The sequence below is a fragment of the Leguminivora glycinivorella genome, chromosome 21 (assembly GCF_023078275.1).
Source record: "Leguminivora glycinivorella isolate SPB_JAAS2020 chromosome 21, LegGlyc_1.1, whole genome shotgun sequence".
Lineage (NCBI taxonomy): Eukaryota > Metazoa > Arthropoda > Insecta > Lepidoptera > Tortricidae > Leguminivora > Leguminivora glycinivorella.
Window position 1 is genome coordinate 2,348,477 of NC_062991.1, and position 19,369 is coordinate 2,367,845.

General features: G+C 39.7%; 2 protein-coding genes across 2 annotated transcripts in view; both read right to left on the reverse strand.

The window, feature by feature from the left end:
- Positions 1–4,930: 4,930 nt before the first annotated feature.
- On the reverse strand, positions 4,931–6,492 carry LOC125237306 (lysine-specific demethylase lid-like). The gene is made up of 2 exons (XM_048144295.1): positions 6,342–6,492; positions 4,931–5,278 (listed from the first exon to the last, which is right to left on the reverse strand). Exons 1-2 carry the CDS (start codon positions 6,490–6,492, stop codon positions 5,112–5,114), a joined length of 318 nt encoding a protein of 105 aa, XP_048000252.1. The 3' UTR covers positions 4,931–5,111.
- A 252-nt stretch (positions 6,493–6,744) lies between these two features.
- The window catches only part of LOC125237307 (lysine-specific demethylase lid-like), a 41,847-nt gene continuing 29,222 nt past the window's right edge, over positions 6,745–19,369 (reverse strand). Inside the window, 11 exon segments of the mRNA XM_048144296.1 lie at positions 6,745–6,750; positions 7,042–7,224; positions 8,568–8,685; positions 9,859–9,944; positions 11,796–11,902; positions 11,905–11,944; positions 12,662–12,804; positions 13,824–13,945; positions 15,585–15,799; positions 18,128–18,298; positions 18,965–19,161. Coding sequence (XP_048000253.1) covers positions 6,745–6,750; positions 7,042–7,224; positions 8,568–8,685; positions 9,859–9,944; positions 11,796–11,902; positions 11,905–11,944; positions 12,662–12,804; positions 13,824–13,945; positions 15,585–15,799; positions 18,128–18,298; positions 18,965–19,161 — 1,388 coding nt within the window.

A 19,369-nucleotide genomic window follows, 5' to 3' on the forward strand; every position in this document is an offset into this window, starting at 1 on the left:
ACGTCACGCTGCATATAGGTGATTCAAGAGTTTTATTTAATAATTAATCATTATTCATCAATCATTTTAATCATGACTTCAATACTAATCTATTCATACGTAAAATTATTAATACCTACTTGATACGTGAATAGTAAGCTAAATTATTTGTTTATTTTTATACATACCTTTTATTAAATAGTTTTGTTACCATATTTCAATAAATTATAAAAACAAAACAAAATTGTTTCCTTTTCGTTTCACGTATCAAGTAGGTATTAATTATTTCACGTATGAGTAGCTCACTTTTGAAGTCATTTGTACATGATTAAATTGATTGATGAATAATGATTAATTATTACAATAAAATTATTAGAATCATCGTATATGCAGCGTGACGTCAAATTGATGTCATCGGCATGAAAGTTACGGGCCCTGTTGATAATCATACCAATAGATGAAAATATAATGTATTGTCAAAGTAAAACATTTATTTTAACGTTACAGCACTTAAATACTGTTGACCTTTTTATTTAAAACTAATTGAGATCGTCATTTAAAATTTCATGTGTAATGTTCTTATTTTAATTATTTTAAGTTGAGTCTTAAGTTATTTTTGAGTGAAATCCAAGAATTATTGAACAATACTGGCCTCCGATACACGAGTCAACAGAACACTAAATACAAAAACGCACTAAAATGTTGCCTAACTTAAAAAATATCTATAATTCAGTATAAAAAATACTTATTCAATTTCTCATGTTTTGAGCTCTTTAAGTGAAAGTTACTCTCGACAGTTGAAAGACCTCGCGTAGCGGTTCAGACGTCAACTGTCACTCTTATGAGGTGAGTTGAATTCTAATGGGTAATTCTTAATCATGAGGGATTTAATAAATAAAAGTATAAACTTATTTCTTATCATGCAGAAACATCTGCAAGCGATAAAACATATTTTTAAAGACGGTCAGAGCGACTGGACAGGCAATCCAGAAAAGATCGCAGGTTCGAGTCCTGCCCCAGGTGTGATTTTTTTCTACATTTCCTTCAATTTATAAATAGAAAAAGTATAATTGACCGAAGCAAGCATTATCTAAATAGTGAACAACTAATTTGATTTGTATGATCGTAATCATACACATTTTAAATTGAAAATAATTAGAAGCAATTTGTAAAAAAGTTAGTCTAAAATTGAGCATCATGCGTATAAAAATGAATTTAAAAAAAACGTGTGTATGTTGAATCGTGGAGCGTTGGCGTCACTGTATACGTAATTCAGAAACGGATTATCAATATTAACTTTTCCCTGTACGGAAATAAGAGTTGAAAATCGTTAATTAGTTTCTTAAACGCGGTACATTGGGACTGGTCGGGTCTGGATATTAAAAACTATTAATAAGGCCTAGAAAGATGTTAAATTTTTTTAAATTCGAGGCAAATCATCTTGTTTCAACTTGTTTTTTTTTAGTAATCAAGTAATAAGCTGTAAGGCACTGGTCTCACGAAAAGTAAGCTATGAGCTCATCTAGCTATCAGCGATAGAAGTAAACAAAAGATGGTCGCCCCCGCCACACCTCGGACACTGGCGATCAAATACACATATAAAGAGGCGCGTTCCTAGCACACAGAGTAAGCTCGTGTAGGTAAACGCGTACTACGAGTATGCTTGTATGAGATATGACAGGTCAGGTTCGCGTTTTTGAGAGGCGGTAACCGAGACCGGCGGGAACCGGTTTGCGAGGTAACCGAGAGGGGTGGGGGGCACTTTCATTGGGGAGCGGGAGTGGCCATACTGTACGATAGTACTCTTTATACTGTGCCCCGCGGCTTCCGTGTAAGTAAGAGACGCGATAATAGCGTGAGCGCGCTATAGTTCGTCACCAAGCGATCTCTTTTATTCTTTTCTATCGCCGATAGCCAGGGCTCGGATACCGGTTCAATTTTCAAACCGTTATCATGTACTTGCGGACAAACCTTTATATTACGTTTTCGCTCGAAAAACCGCTATTTTTAAACCGGTTTTTAGAACTCTTTCATAAAGGTTTCGTTCGATTAACCGGTTCAGAATAAAATAAACCGGTTTATTCCGCAGCATGATAGGTAATACTGTTTTAACCAAACAAAAAACTCGCTGCGTGAACTTATATTTAGGTGCGTCTCGCCGCTCGTCGAATAAACCGGTTTATTTCGGTTAAAATAAAGTTCTCATAACGTTCGCGTTCTTTAAAAAGTTCGGAGTAAAATCGAAATAAACCGGTTTTAACCGGTAAAAAATAAACCGGTTCCTCGATTTTGGTGGGCCAGTGCCTAATGTAGCTTAATTTTTCTTTCCACATATCTTTATAGACCTTATTATTTAACAAGTATACATTTTCCAAAATGACACCGCCCCCTGGCGGAGAGTACAGCAAACCCTTCAACGAGAGGGAAACATTACGAACACGCACAAAACCTCTTTTAATTTCCAAAAATGTACCAATTCATTTAAAAAAACTCGTCTAGAATTTTACTCTTAAAAAAATATTTACATTTTCTCGTAATCGTAAATTTTTGTCTATCGCTCACAGTTGAGTGGCGTATTTAGAATTTAATAATTATGTTTTAGTGAATTCCTAAGACCGTCCTAAGAAACGATAGGAGTTAGTAATTTTTAGAACAGTATATTTACTAACTTGACACAATGTTTCCTAACTGTCCCGAAAATGACTTACTTCTGTCGTAATTTCCATACATGTTGTAAAAATTCCTGGGACCTGTTTCTCAAAACTGAAAGTTACAAGTAACCAAGTTACAAGTTACAAGCGGAAGTCTCTTTCCAACTTGTCATGTTAGACATTGACTGCCACTTGTAAATCGTAACTTGTAGTAAGAGTTTTGAATTATATAGACCGTGATTACCTTTTTGATTTTTGTCGAGCTCCCGATATTTCGACGCAGTTGCGTGCATCATGATCACGGAAAACTGACGAAGGCGGGTGGATGTTAAAGTTGCATAGCGCGCGATCTTCCTTCGCGCGCGTCGGCTGTGTTCACTTTCAGCGTTACCACTGGTCGCATTCACACTCAATGGTCTGTCCAAACACACTACACTCACAGTGTCACTACGTTTGTTCAATTCTGACTAAATCAAAAAGGTAATTACGGTCTATATCCCGGTCAACATGAGTGTAACTTGTAGCTTCGAGAAATGAGCCCCTGTAAGAAGAAACAGTAGATATACTTCAATATAGTCAGATCTTCCATTACATATTGTTATAACACCAATAGAAATTCAAACTATTTTCAATACAAATATTAATTATACAACACCAGGGAATTCGTAAGTGTGTTGCTGGCCATTAAGATAAGAGTTCTTTTCTTGAAGTTTTGATCATTAAAAGCTTCGTTTTAATAGCAACTTCACTTATATGAAGATGATTTTCGGTAACATTCTCCTACTATGGACAATAAGCTCACACAAAACACAATATTGACACAAAATATCTTACTCCCATTAGGATATGATCTAAAATCCCTTGGCTCATATCTGAGTGTGAATTTAGATTTAAACAATAAAATGCAATTTTATAATTCATTTATAAAAGTTAGTCCATTGAAATTGAAGATATACTTGATATTTCTAAGTACTGTTTGTGTCCATATTATTTCGAATCCATGTATATAATTGCCAGTTTTATCCTCTATTTTGCCCATGTAGAAATATGACCTATAATGTGAATGAAGATCATGATAATCATATCAATTTGAAATAGTCACATCTAAATGGTTGTCAAATCAGTATTACCACTTATAACTCTTCACACGTGTGTTTATTGACGCTTGTTTTGTCCTAAACTGGTGTTTAAAAGTTAATCTAAACATTTACTATAATTACGTTACAATGTTGGATGTTCGCATATTCTAACAATATGGCAGTCTTTTCATTAACACTTTAAATGGTAAGAATTAACGCTTCGTTAGAATCCTTCACTTTTACAGTAGTATTATTATTATTTGGGCGTTGAAAGCTCTAAGTTAAAACGGTAGTATTCTGTTTGCCCCAAATGTGTAACAATGTTTGCAGGTGTATGGGTGTCGCTCGTCTGTCTTTAGTCTGAGCCAGCGAAGGCCTACGGCCGAGCTGCGCGCAGGGCGAAAGGCCTGGAGCGTCACTGGCAGGGAATTTGAGCCTAAATACAACCCAATAGTAAAAACTTTCTTCGAGAAGCAACATGGCGGGCTCGCTCGTTTGTCTTGACCAGACTGAGAAAGATCGAGCTTCGCGTAGGACCGATGGCCCGGAGCGTCACTCGAGTCAGACAAACTGTTTGCTTTTTCTATAAATAAAAAATATGACGCGCTAAAAATGTTGGAGCTTTTTACATTTTAAAAACTCTACGACTCAATACTAGAAAGTGTCTTAGAGAAACTATTAAATTTATATAGTAGTACTCACTATTACACACTTACCTATCATACAAAATAATTACAAACTTTAGTAGAATCTGATTAGCCTATCTATGATATTGCTCCATCTCGTAATAGTTTGAAGCCTTGGGTGGCCAGGTTTCTCCCTTGTTGATCGTTTCAAGCTGCGTTTATCGTACCTATCCCATACTATGTCTAATCTAGAAACGTTTTCTTTTGGCTTTGAAGCTTAGCCAGGCCTCCCAAGGTGTCAAACTATTACAAGATGGAGCAATATCAGAGGCAAATCAGATTCTACTAAAGTTTGTAATAATTTTGTACGATACGTAACGTAAGTGGGTAATACTGAAGGTTACGTGATCCACCAAAAAGTTGTAATTTGATAGTTGTAGACTCTAAAATGATAATGCACATATTGTTTCAGACCAAGTCGTTGCGTAACGGTGAATGAGTGGTCGAAGTACCTACCTCTTTAGGTACCAGAAAAGATCGACAATTGGAGAACATACCTCCTTCAGAGGCTGTAAGTGGCAATTCTGTTTGCCCCATATAGGTAGCAATGTTCACAGGTATATGGGTGTCGCTCGTCTGTCTTTAGTTTGAGCCAGTGAAGGCCGAGTTCCCCGTGCGCCCGAAGGCCCGGAGCATCACTCAAGAGGCGTGCTGCAAGTTGCAGCTTAAACACCAATAGTAAAAACTGTCTTAGAGAGAGCTAAATGTCTGTTAGTCTACCGTTCTTCGTTCTTGGGCTTGCGTGGCTTGCCAAGCGTGCGGTGCGCGCAAGCGCCGCAGATGTATTCGTCGTCGTCGCGAAGTGTGGCGCGCTGGAGCCCGACGCAGTGCATGTGGAACCATTGGTCGCAGTCGCCATCGCATTGGACCCAGTCCACTTTGCCTGGTAACAATGAGAAATAATTAATATCTAATACAGAACTTACAACTTAGTTAGATCTCTTAAAATATATCAAGTTTCGCTGTCACTGTTAAGCGGCTATTACACTGAGTCGTTCGCCACATGAAAACAATGTCGGTTGCCTGGCAACCTCATACATTCTGTAGGTATACCGCATTAGGTGAACGACGCAGTGTAACTGCCGCTTTAGCAATGTATGTGTTGAAAGAACACGAAATTGTGACTTTACAGTGACAGGTTGACAGCCCATTCGCCCATATCACAATTGAAGTCAAATTCTTCAGTCAATTTGTACGACATCCACGGGAAGAAATGGGGTGGAGAAATTCTCCACCAGGCAGGATACCTCCTATCAAGTAGTCTCCCAGGTTTGTGCTACTGGTAGACAATGGTCTACCGTGGTATAGCAGCAATGGCTGCAAACGGTCTAAGTCCGTTTTCACATTATCCGATCCGATATCGGACGTCGGAAGGATTTCAATAGAAAAAATCCAAGATGGCGCCTTTAATGTATGGGATATCGGTCCGACATCCAATATCGGATCGGATAATGTAAAAACGCACTAAAGCACAGAGATATACCACGCCGGAATATGATATTTATTGTCAATATTATGTTATATACCTGTTAATATACCTGGTAGGTAACTTGACAAAATGCTGAGGGGAAACCTTTTCAATGACGTTAATATCAATACCGTCCTATTAATGTGTATCATAGACATGAGGAACTTGTTAACGTCCTGAATAAATTTATTTTCTTTCTTTCATTCTTTCAATCGTCTTCGGGAGGAAGACGGTGGTGAAATTATTATCCCGACACTACAGATACTAGTTACATTAATAATAAGGTACATGGGTATGTCTTATGTACCTTATTGGTAACTATACGTCAACCTGGAGGCGGAGCGTAGAGAATGAGCTGCGAGAATTTGGACTGAGCTGCAACGAGGCCAAGGCGGTGGCTCAGGCGTGGAAGGACCTTGTGGAGGCCCTATGCGATTGTGGGTGCCCTAGGACAAGCGGCGACAACATATAGACATACCTGTGGGGCGGCGGCAGCTGTGCGCGGCGCACACCTCGTCCTCGTCCTCGCCGGACGACGACGAGCTGCTGCTGGGCTCCGCGGCGGCGCCGGCGGCCGCGGCGCGACGCGCGCCCGTCTCTCGGGTTTGTGCTGCTGGTAAAACATTCATGTTAAAAAAAATATCAGCCCCCACTTTACATGTAGGGGGTACCCTAATAAAACATTTTTTTCCATTTTTTATTTTTGCACTTTGTTGACGTGATTGATATACATATTGATACCAAATTTTAGCTTTCTAGTGCTAACGGTTACTGAGATTATCCGCGGACGGACGGACGAACGGACAGACAGACATGGCGAAACTATAAGGGTTCCTAGTTGACTACAGAACCCTAAAAAACACACCCTTTTCTTTTAGATGTTAGTGCTAGAGTTTTAAAATATCACAATCATGTACATACCTAACTTTATATATGTCGCTTTTTTTAAAAGCAAATGTGCCAGGAGAGCGCGAAGACGTATCGAATTATTGTCATCGCCTATTATCACAGAATATATAATAGTACAAGTACATAAGGCCCACTGCTTTGATGTTCACGACATGCCGCCTTTTTAAATGCCTACAAAATTCTTACAAAGAAACGAGCCGCACGTGCGCGGCGTCCGGCGATAGGGTTGCCCATGGATTCGCTTGAGTCTGTAGTCACTAATAACATACCTGTTTCCTGTTGAGATAGTTGGTGGTGGTGGCGGAGCCACGTTTGACAGTCTTGCTGGGTGCGGCGGCGCCCCGGCGGGCGTGGGCGTCGTGCGGGGGCGCGCGCGCACGCTTGAGCTGCGCGTGCGGGCGGGAGGGCGCGCGGGGGGCGCGTAACGTTTCGAGAAATGGAATCGAGACAGGCTTATACCAATCGGTGTGGAAAATGTACTAAAATACTATCTCTTAAAATATATCTTGATATAAACATAAAGTAATACGAGTGAAATAAAGTATGGAAAGAAAAGGCAACAAACAAAGTCCTCGAAATACAGCCCTCCGCCAATTTTTCAGCAAACTATGTTCTGACGTAGACCTAAACTCGCACGTAACATGTTTCACCACACATAATGAATAACAATTGAAACAATTCAAACTCAGTCGACAGCAATTTTTACATACTAAAATTTAAACTAGCACTTAACACTTGTATTGTATTGTAAAAATCTACTCAGTTAGGCACTGGTCCCACCGCGAGCTAGTAAGCTATGAGCTATCGGCTATAAAAACGAACAAAAGTTAAGCACCCCCGTGCGAATAAAAGAGACACGGCGATATTGATAGCTCACCGCTGGGCGAGTAACTATAAACATCGCCGTGTCTCTTTTATTTACACGGGAGTGATTATCTTTTGTTCGTTTTTATAGCCGACAGCTCATAGCTTACTAGCTCGCCGTGGGACCAGTGCCCAAGTCTTAAACTCGCTTTATATCCATTAGGCCGTTTTCACATTATCCGATCCGATATCGGATGTAGGACCGACATCCTACACCCGATAAACGCTTCCGATAGTGTCGGATGTCGGTCCGATAAAACGCATTGTTCCAAATCAATGAAGTATGATTTTGTATCAAAAAATATTTTTAAAAAGTTTTATATTTAATAATTATAAGCACTATATTTCAAATATTTTATTGTAAAATTAAAGTAACGAGCATAAAAGTACTCAAGTGTGTGCAGGTAAAATAAATATTTTTACATTTAACTATATCTACTAAAACATGAAAAAATTAGTATCCGCAATTCGGACCGATGAATTACAATCTTTTTTTTCAACAGAAATTCATCATTAACAGCTGTTTAATAGACGCCATTTTTGTCACGCACACTACTACAAACGTATACCTACATTATATACGCACACATACAAATATTATCGGCCGACAGCTGGCGGGGGGTCCGGCATGCCAAAAATGTCGGAAGCGTCCTGCCGATATCGGCAGTTCGATGGTGCCTCGGACAAAAACTGTTGTAGGAAAGTGCCATCTGCATTAAATCCGCAATTTTTGCGTTTTAATCCTTTTTTTAGTAATAATGATCTATCAAATACATAAATAAAGACGTGGAAGCGCATAAATCTTACATTTTACATACTTCCTACATCCGATATTGGATCGGATAATGTGAAAACGGCCTTATATTACTACTTCACTAGCTCAGCGACCCAAAAAGGATCTTCCATTATATTAGACATAATTAATATTTACCTCGAGCAAATCTCCTTCCAGCATCAAGTCCTCCAATTTCTGTAATAAGCCAGGAGCCAAGCGAGTGCCCGGCGAACGCGGAGTGGCGCTATACGCGTGCTCCACGCTTGCGGACGATCTGCAATCATATTGTCGCTTACTTAACCTGAAAACCTTTTACTAAACGTCACAAATACCTACAATAGGCTACTTGACCCTTTTTCAAAGTATGTCTTATATTATTAATTACTGTATAATTAAACCAAAAAAAAAGTAGTTAATACTTTTATATTTTTTAGACTTATTACGACTTAAAAACTTTAATTTCTGGTCAAAAAAACATTTACGATTTTTGTAGTTTACTTTTACGTGATCAGCAAAACAACATCAGCCATATTAATAGAACTATAGAATATTATGACATTACACGAAAAACCGTTAGTATATTTAGAAAAAAAACCATATTTCAAAAAAATTGTCACACCGTCAACCACTATGAATTTTAATACAATAGAGGTTGCTTCTATGGAGATCAGATTACTACCTCTAATTTCCATAGTTGATCTGACTTATGTGACGTCCACTCCATTGGCCAACACCGTTTTCGAGTCCATAATTTAAAAAACAATTAAAGTCATACACACATATTTAATTAAAAATACGCAGTCAATCACGCTTACTTTTAATGCCCGTAAATCATTTGATAAATATTGATTTCTTAAGTCAAATACTACAGAAAACAATAACTTGATGTATAAATTTTACTTTTATACGAGTCTAGTAGCCTATATACTACTATCCTCCTAGTCAAATCGGCTTCTTTTTAAGAACTGTCAAAACGATTTTGAACGACTTGCTAATACGGAATTAATATGAAATCGAATTGAGTGACGTCACGGTCAACTGATTTACAGTGACAGGTTGCCAGCCTCTCGCCTACACCACAATTTATATATTTCTATCGGATTTATAAAGAATAAATTGTAGTTAAAAATAACTTCTGTCCCTGTTTTTCTTATAATTATCTGATGCTTTATTTCGTGCATGGCATAAAATATTTTATTTTAAGTACAGTCAAGTTGAATGAAATGTTATTTCTTAGTATTACGGAAAAGTTCGTATTTGTCGTGCTAATTCGGTCAACATCAGTACTTATTATTGTATACAGACTGACTGAAATAGCTGTGACACTAACACGTTCGTGAGTTTCCGTGAAAGTTCGCAATACATCTGTAAAGTTCGAAGCAAACATCGCATTATACAAAATTAAATGTAACGTTGACCAAAAAGTGATAGAAACCAGTTAGTTTACCTCGCGTTTTGTGATGAATGATCATGTCCTCGACCGGTCGCTTTCTTCAATTCTGCATTGAGTTTGTCCGATTTTTCTCGATTCGCCTGCATAAAAAGACATAAAATAAGTTTGAGGCTACTTCGAGGCACATCTTTTAGAATGTACGTCAGTTTCAATGGAAATACGAATTTGTACTGTGTATTTTACACGAGCCATCCTCAAACACAGAATCACAGACTTCGGTGTTCAAACACAACAAAAGTCCCGAGTGTCTTAAGTCCAACCCCCTTAAAATCATAAACGTACTCTAGTTATTTATTGATTTAATCTTTATTGAACACAGAAACACAATGTACAATAGGCGAATTTAATGCCATAAGGCGTTCTCTACCAGTAAACCTTTAGGCAAAGCAGAGAAGTTGTAGTTATCAAGCCGATAAAGTTCGTTTGTCCTTTTCTATCACACCAATACGTCGGAAAGGGACAAATTACTTTATGGGCTGATAATTTTAGAGTACATACATACATACATACAATCACGCCTGTATCCCATAAAGGGGTAGGCAGAGCACATGAAACTACTAAAGCTTCAGTGCCACTCTTGGCAAATAAGGGGTTGAAAGAAAACGAAACTGTGACATTGCAGTGACAGGTTGCCAGCCTCTCGCCTACGCTACAATTTAACCCGTATCCCACAGTCGCCTTCTACGACACCCACGGGAAGAAAGGGGGTGGTGAAATTCTTAACCCGTCACCACACAGGCAACGAGTTTTAGAGTACGTTTATGAAAATTATGAATAAAGGTGAAGGCCGAAAGCAGAGCTCCGCGTAGCACCAAAGACCTAGAGCATCCCCAAACACTCGACAAAGGAACAAGTGTCCAAAGATACTGACTGGGTCGCTGCGCCAGAATAAAGGTCGCCTGCACCAAACCTTCCGATACCGAATTTATTTTTCGTCAAATGTTGTGTATGGAAATTTGCTTTGGCTTCTGCTGCGTGCCTTTGTTGTGTCTGTTACCTGTGGTCGATGCAAGTAGCCCTAATATAATACAGTAACTTTGTCGTCTGAAAGTATGGCACCGTATGCGTCAAATCCGGTAGTTCTGATTTTTTCAGACTTGTTTAGGATGTTGGCCTAATGAATAATCCAAGTTTGTGACCTCGAGCGCCGAAAAACGTTCTAAGAAAGGTTTTTCAAAAACTGGTCCTTTACGGCTCAGCCACGACATTGGTCTAAGCGCGACAGCGGTGAGCGGCGGCCATACATTGGAGTGAGACACAGCGATGGGACTTTTCATTCGCACGTATGGCTGCCGCTCACCGCTGCCGCGCTTAGACCAATGTCGTGGCTGGGCCGTTAGGGTTATAATCGCCAAAATTTGAAAAAGAAACTATATTTTCGTGGTTTTTTCGATTTTTGACAAAGTTGCGTTCGGCGTTCGAGGTCACAAACTTAGATTATTCATTAGGACAAATTACAAATTTTGAAAAAACCCCCGACCGCGACATAGTAGACCGATTTTCATGAAACATGGCTAAGAACACTCCCGACGAACTCAGCTTTCAAATAAATAAAACTAAATCTAAATCGGTTCATCCGTTCGGGAGCTACGATGCCACAGACAGACACACACACAGACAGACAGACAGAAAGACAGACAGACAGACAGACAGACAGACAGACAGACAGACAGACAGACAGACAGACAGACAGACACGTCAAACTTATAACACCCCTTCGTTTTTGCGTCGGGGGTTAAAAATCAGAACTACCGGATTTGAAGCATAGTACAAATCGTCACTACTTTTAAAAAAACTTGTATCTTCGTCTGTCAAAAAGAAAAGACTTACTGCGTTTTAACTTTGAGGAACAGCGTGAGTTACGAGATTTTTTAAAAGTAGTGACGAAATGTATAAAATGACTGGATCAATAGGTAAGTGAACACACGGACCTGTGCGCGGTCCTGCTCGACGGGCAGCGCGGCGAGCGCGGGGTGCGCGAGCGCGGCGCGCGCCGCGTCCTGCCACGCCATGGCGCGCTCCGTCACGCACTGCAGCGCTCGCCTTCCGCTAGCCGCACTTGCAGCTTCTGGAGCCACACCTGGACAAAACAAATATAAAATTATCGGGGTTCTAACTTAAGGAGTACTAGTATATCCCACCAAAAACATTCTGTAAAAAACTAGCCAAGTCTCGATGGAGCTGCTTATTTATCTCTAAAAAGTAATGAAATCTAGACAAAGTCGTGCCAAGTCTAGGGTTCCTTACTGCGATTTCTTCATTATTATAGTTAATGTTATGTGACCTGGCCGTTGAAGGGTAGCGTTTCTGGCGACAGATTGGTGCAATGGTGTCATGGAGCACCTAGTTTTCCCTTGTGTACCCTTCAACGGCCAAGTCACATAACATTAACTATAATAATAAAGAAATCGCAGTAAGGAACCTTAGACAAGGCACGAAAAAAACTAGTGATTCTGAGTATAAATAGTATAAAATTTAGGTTTAAAGATCTTTATTTCCCATTCTTATGGGAAATATACATAATATTCACTTACATGAAAATTTTTTATTTTCCATGCAATACTTATCTTTTAAGCGGTGAGCACACTAAGTACTAATAACTAACAATGTTAACAATAACTTAACACTTAAATTTATCAGAAATAATAGCACATTTAAAAAAAGTGGCGAAAAAAAAAAGAAACGCTCTATGCAAGCAGCTGTAAACAAGTAATAAAATAATAATATCTTTTTTTTTTTACACAGATTGACTGAAAAAAAAAAGAAAAAAAAAGAAAATAGTAATAATATAACATACCAGTAAGGCAAGGATGCGGTCCAAACGCGGCCGGCGTGTCCGCGTGCAGTCGGGACACAGGAACTTGGGCTCGGGTGTCGGGAACGGTAGGTCTCGCTCTTCGGATTCAGCGCGATCTTCTTTCGCGGCGGTTATGCAGGCAGCTACAATAAAACAGACACATTTTATTTTTAACCCCCGACGCAAAAACGACGGGGTGTTATAAGTTTGACGTGTCTGTCTGTCTGTCTGTCTGTCCGTCTGTCTGTCTGTCTGTTTGTCTGTCTGTGTGTGTGTCTGTCTGTGGCATCGTAGCTCCTGAACGGATGAACCGATTTCGATTTAGTTTTTTTTATTTGAAAGCTGTGTTAGTCGGGAGTGTTTTTATAGATATAACAGAAACACGGCTTAAGACAGGGGATAAATGTTGCGCATGCGATGATGGACGAAATTTTAACTATAAAACTCCGTGAGACTCAAAAATATTTAAATTGTTTTTTCGGGTTATTTGCGTCCGCAGTTCGTTTTAGACGAGCTAAACTCTACCTCTTTGAAAATGATCCTCGGAAATGGATCGAAACATGTCGAGCGTTATATTTTTAATATGTGAGTAACCCGCTCTCCGTAATATATCAAGCAAAATCGAACTTGTCGGTCGCTTCGCTGAAGGCTAATCTAAAAAAGCTTTGGCTCTCTGATGAAAACTGAGGTATTGGATGTATGCGGTTTTGTAGTTGTCGTTTTTATTATGTAAATATATATTTAATTTATATATTGTATATGTATATATTTATATTATTTGCTATTTGTATGGTTATATATTATGTATTTATTCGTATATATTGCATGTTAGTGTAAGTTATAATCAATTTATTATTACCTAGAATCCGTTTTCTGCGCCGTTTGTACTGTATGCCTACCATCTCCAATTCTCCCTCAATTGCTCAAAGGTTAACTGGAAGAGATCCCTTAAAGGGATAAGTTCGCCTTTGTACTTGTAATAAGCTCTTTTTCCTGTGTGTTGTATTATTTTCTGGTACAATAAAGTGTTTTACTACTACTACTACTACTTGATTTAAAGATTTTTATTAACCTACTATATTATTGTACATACTTGGTCTGTTGCAAAATATTCAATAATTATTCAATTTAGAACCAGTAAAGAAGTTGACATTAGACTCACCATGGAACCAGTCCTTGCAGAGCTCACACTGCGTCATGACGCCATACTGGCGCTTCTGGCATACGCAGAAGCTGACGCCAGGCATTGGTGGCGCGCGGACTTCTTTGCGCATGTTCTTAACCCTGTAGGAAAGTAAACATTAACTGTTGTGAAACATAAACATTACAGTACATCAGTTGACGAAGCCTGCGTTGCGGATTTGAGAATATGGTTATATGAGCGTACATTTAGACTTCAAAAAGTCATAAATTTATCTTAAGTTACTTATAACAATAATTTTATTATTCAATTCTTAACGATAATTATATGTTAAACATTAAATGTTAGTTTATGTATGTTTAGTTGTTAGTGTATCTTGTTATCTAATGCATGTTAATTATAAGATGTAATGTTTTGAAAAGAAGTGACCCGTCTTGTTTCTTGGCAGTCCCATAGTGGATATCCCCTTCCCAACTGAGGGGGGACTGAAATCTTCTCGAGGCTGAGGCGTAGGGTTAGAGCCGGCGTAGCTTTATTTGACGTTCATATGCGCATTGTAATATGCCTACTTGAAAAATAAATATTTCATTTTCATTTTACACTTTTACCCATTCATTTATAAACGTTTACTAAAGTTATCAAGCCGATAATGTTCGTTTGTCCCTTTCTATCACACAATAAGTCGGAAAGGGACAAATGAACTTTATCGGCTTGATAACTTTAACTTTCTATCACACAATATGTCAGAAAGGGACAAACGAACTTTATATTTGGACTAATACGTCTGAGTCTAAAGATTGAAAGTGTCAAAATGAAGGAGTTAGTGGTTTAACTTAATGTTAATAATAAATATTATAGGACATTCTTACACAGATTGACTGAGGCCCACGGTAAGCTCAAGAAGGCTTGTGCTGTGGGTACTCAGACAACGATATATATAATATATAAATACTTATATACATAGAAAACATCCATGACTCAGGAACAAATATCTGTGCTCATCACACTAATAAATGCCCTTACCGGGATTCGAACCCGGGACCGCGGCGCAGCAGGCAGGGTCACTACCGACTGCGCCAGACCGGTCGTCATTGTTCTCGGCGCAACTTCACTAATTTGGTCAACTGAATCGATTATAGACGTTGACCACAACCGTATAATGTTTAAATATTTGAGTCGATTATCTTAGTAGGAGTGGATTCTTCACTATAGTTGCGTAGGAACTCTGCCGCCTTAAGCGAGGAGGTCTGTGATAAGTTTACTTCTATATTTATTCTGGTTCCTCTCACCTGAGTTCCTTAACAGCGGCTAACTCGCGTTGCTCGGCGTGTTTAAAAGCAGCCACAACGTCAGTAGGAGTGGAATCTTCGCTAAAGTTCCGTAGGAACAATCCAGCTTCAAGTCACAAAGTTTGCGGTGAGGAGACGCCAACGCAATACGTGTCAACTCTAGTTTTCGCTAAGAAACTGTCCCACATTAAACTAGGAGGTTCGTGGTAAGTTTACCTCCATATTAATATTCCTAGTTAATTTTCTCACCTGAGCTCCTTAACAGCGGCTAACTCGCGTTGCTCAGCGTGTTTAAAAGTGGCCACTACCTCAGCGGGTGTAGAATCTTCACTAAAGTTCCGTAGGAACAGTCAAGCTTCAAGTGACGAAGGTTGTGGTGAGGAGACGCCAACGCAATACGTGTCTAGTCTTCGCTAAGAAACCGTCCCACATTAAAGGAAGAGGTTCGTGGTAAATTTACCTCTATATTAATATTCCTAGTTCATTTTCTCACCTGAGCTCCTTAACAGCGGCTAACTCGCGTTGCTCGGCATGTTTAAAAGCGGCCACTATCTCAGTAGGAGTAGAATCTTCGCTGAAGTTCCGTAGGAACAGTCCGGCTTCGAGCGACGAGGGCTGCGGGGAGGCGGCGCCGGCGCGCGCGCGGCGGCGGCAGGGCGCGGCCTCGGTGCGCGGGGAGAGCGCCTCGAGCAGGGAGTAGGGCCAGTTCTGTGGAAACACCGGTCTTTACTATTCATTTTAAGCTATTTATAATAAAGAAGGATGACAAAAATAATTTGATGGAGGAAGGGACTTCGATTCTCACGATCGTAGTCGAAGCATCAATATGATATCTAGTGGATGTTACAATTTGGTGCTGCGACCAGGATCATACAGGTAATACCACAGATGTCGGTAATACGATCACACCTGTATCCCATACGACTGTACCAGGGTCATGCAGAGAGTAAAGAACGAAACAAAATTTTACAGAATACACTGCTAATATAAGAAGACTAATGACTAAAAAGATACTTTGTTACGGGTCAGGAAAAAAAAATTAGTATCAGCCTGAACCTTAAAAAAGTAACAAAACAAAACTGCAAAATCACAAAACAAAATTACATTTAAATAAAAAAAAATCGTTTCCCTCAAAATATCAAAAACCAATTTAAGCTCTTACCTTCTTTAAGAACATATCCCCGCTCCCCGCTTCCATTCCTTGGCGGACGCTAAAGCGGCCGCTAGTTGATCTTCCTCGTATAACGCTAGGGGTATTTCCTGACCACAATATACCTACAGAAACATGGGGTAAAAGTCTAAAATCTCACCTTCTTTAAGAACATATCCCCCGCTCCCCGCTTCCATTCCTTGGCGGACGCTAAAGCGGCCGCTAGTTGATGCTAGTTGATCTTTCTCGTATAACGCTAGGGGTATTTCCTGACCACAATATACCTACGGAAACATGGGGTAAAAGTCTAAAAACTCACCTTCTTTAAGAAAATATTCAGATTCAGAAATGTATTTGCTGAAACATGGTATTTACAATAAGGTCTTAATACTAGGTATGACAGTTCTACATGTTTGGTCATAGAGACATGCAAATATTTCGTAGTGTAATGTGTGTCGCATGCATTAATTTAATGTCTACTTACTTATTAATTAGACAATCTTATAACTATCATTATCATTACTATTAATATATTTATCTATATATCCCCCGCTCCCCGCTTCCATTTCTTGGCGGACGCTAAAGCGGCCGCTAGTTGATCTTCCTCGTATAACGCTAGGGGTATTTCCTGACCACAATATACCTACAGAAACATGGGGTAAAAGTCTAAAAACTCACCTTCTTTAAGAACATATCCCCCGCTCCCCGCTTCCATTCCTTGGCGGACGCTAAAGCGGCCGCTAGTTGATCTTCCTCGTATAACGCTAGGGGTATTTCCTGACCACAATATACCTACAGAAACATGGGGTAAAAGTCTAAAAACTCACCTTCTTTAAGAACATATCCCCCGCTCCCCGCTTCCATTCCTTGGCGGACGCTAAAGCGGCAGCTAGTTGATCTTTCTCGTATAACGCTAGGGGTATTTCCTGACCACAATATACCTACAGAAACATGGGGTAAACGTCTAAAAACTCACCTTCTTTAGGAACATCCCCCGCTCCCCGCTTCCAATCCTTGGCGGATGCTAATGCGGCAGCTAGCTGATGCTAGCTGATCTTTCTCGTATAACGCTAGGAGTATTTTCTGACCACAATATACCTACAGAAACATGGGGTAAACGTCTAAAAACTCACCTTCTTTAAGAACATATCCCCCGCTCCCCGCTTCCATTCCTTGGCGGATGCTAAAACGGCCGCTAGTTGATCTTCCTCGTATAACGCTAGGGGTATTTCCTGACCACAATATACCTACAGAAACATGGGGTAAAAGTCTAAAAACTCACCTTCTTTAAGAACATATCCCCCGCTCCCCGCTTCCATTCCTTGGCGGACGCTAAAGCGGCCGCTAGTTGATCTTCCTCGTATAACGCTAGGGGTATTTCCTGACCACAATATACCTACAGAAACATGGGGTAAAAGTCTAAAAACTCACCTTCTTTAAGAACATATCCCCCGCTCCCCGCTTCCATTCCTTGGCGGACGCTAAAGCGGCTGCTAGTTGATCTTTCTCGTATAACGCTAGGGGCATTTCCTGACCACAATATACCTACAGAAACATGGGGTAAACGTCTAAAAACTCACCTTCTTTAGGAACATCCCCCGCTCCCCGCTTCCAATCCTTGGCGGATGCTAATGCGGCAGCTAGCTGATGCTAGCTGATCTTTCTCGTATAACGCTAGGAGTATTTTCTGACCACAATATACCTACAGAAACATGGGGTAAACGTCTAAAAACTCACCTTCTTTAAGAACATATCCCCCGCTCCCCGCTTCCATTCCTTGGCGGATGCTAAAACGGCCGCTAGTTGATCTTTCTCGTATAACGCTAGGGGTATTTCCTGACCACAATATACCTACAGAAACATGGGGTAAAAGTCTAGAAACTCACCTTCTTTAAGAACATATCCCCCGCTCCCCGCTTCCATTCCTTGGCGGACGCTAAAGCGGCCGCTAATTGATCTTTCTCGTATAACGCTAGAGGTATTTGCTGCCCGCGCTTCACTAGGGCTTCTACACTGTGCATGTATGGGTATAAGTCTTTTGATTGCATCTCTTCCACCTGTGAACAAAGTTTTAGTTAGATAACTAGTAATGTACTTTAAATAATATTCACAAATACAAGAAAACTTACATCTGTTGGCTTTTTTTTGGTGCAAACGAATGAATCGTTATTATAATTATACATAATAATATACTTTAGAATAACTCTTTTAAATTCGAATCAGCTGCCTTAAACCATTGCTAACTGGGAATCTCTAAGGAAGTTTATCACAAAACGTTACTCATTGGTGCCGTAACCAGGATACTGTATACAAAATCTAAGACCATGATATGGACTCATCTTAAAATTGCCTTTTTTCTCATCTATTCTAGGACGACCGCGATTAAATATCATTATTTTAACTTTATCCAGACTTTAAATATGTGTACATTGTGTACAAAACGCGAGAATTCAGTGTTATATTTTCTCATCTATTCCTAATGATTTTATAACGTAACTTTTGCTAGCCAGTCTTGAGAATGTTGCTTTACATGACTAAGCGCGTGGTACGAAGGTAACGCGGCTTCGATATCTTAGTTGGCGTCTAGTAAAGCTTTTACTTAAGCTACTCTTACAATGTTATACTTGCAATAATAATCGACATCCCTCTTTGTTATGTATAATACGTTACAAATTGGTGCCAATGACCAGGATATTTCATACTAATTCTAGTCTAAAACTTACCTTTGCTAGCCAGTCTTGAGCGTGTTGCTTAGCGTGACTGAGCGCGTGATATGATGGCAATGCGGCCTCAATATCTTCCCTGGCGTCCAGTAAAGCTTGTACTTCCGCTAGAGTGGTGTGTTGCGGCGGATCGGGAGGCGGTTTCGACGGGTCGATGAGAACGGCGCGGGCGCGCTCCTCCCATTCTTCGACTTCGGCTGTGGACAAAGAGGGAATATTAGGAATAAATAAATAATAAATAAATTTTGGGGACACCTTACAGAGATCAACTAAGCAAAGCTTGCTATGGGCGACGATATACATACATAAATAGATAAATACATACTTATATATACATAGAAAACATCCATGACTCAGGAACAAATATCTGAATAGAAATAAAAAGAGAGAGTAATAGAAATGTAA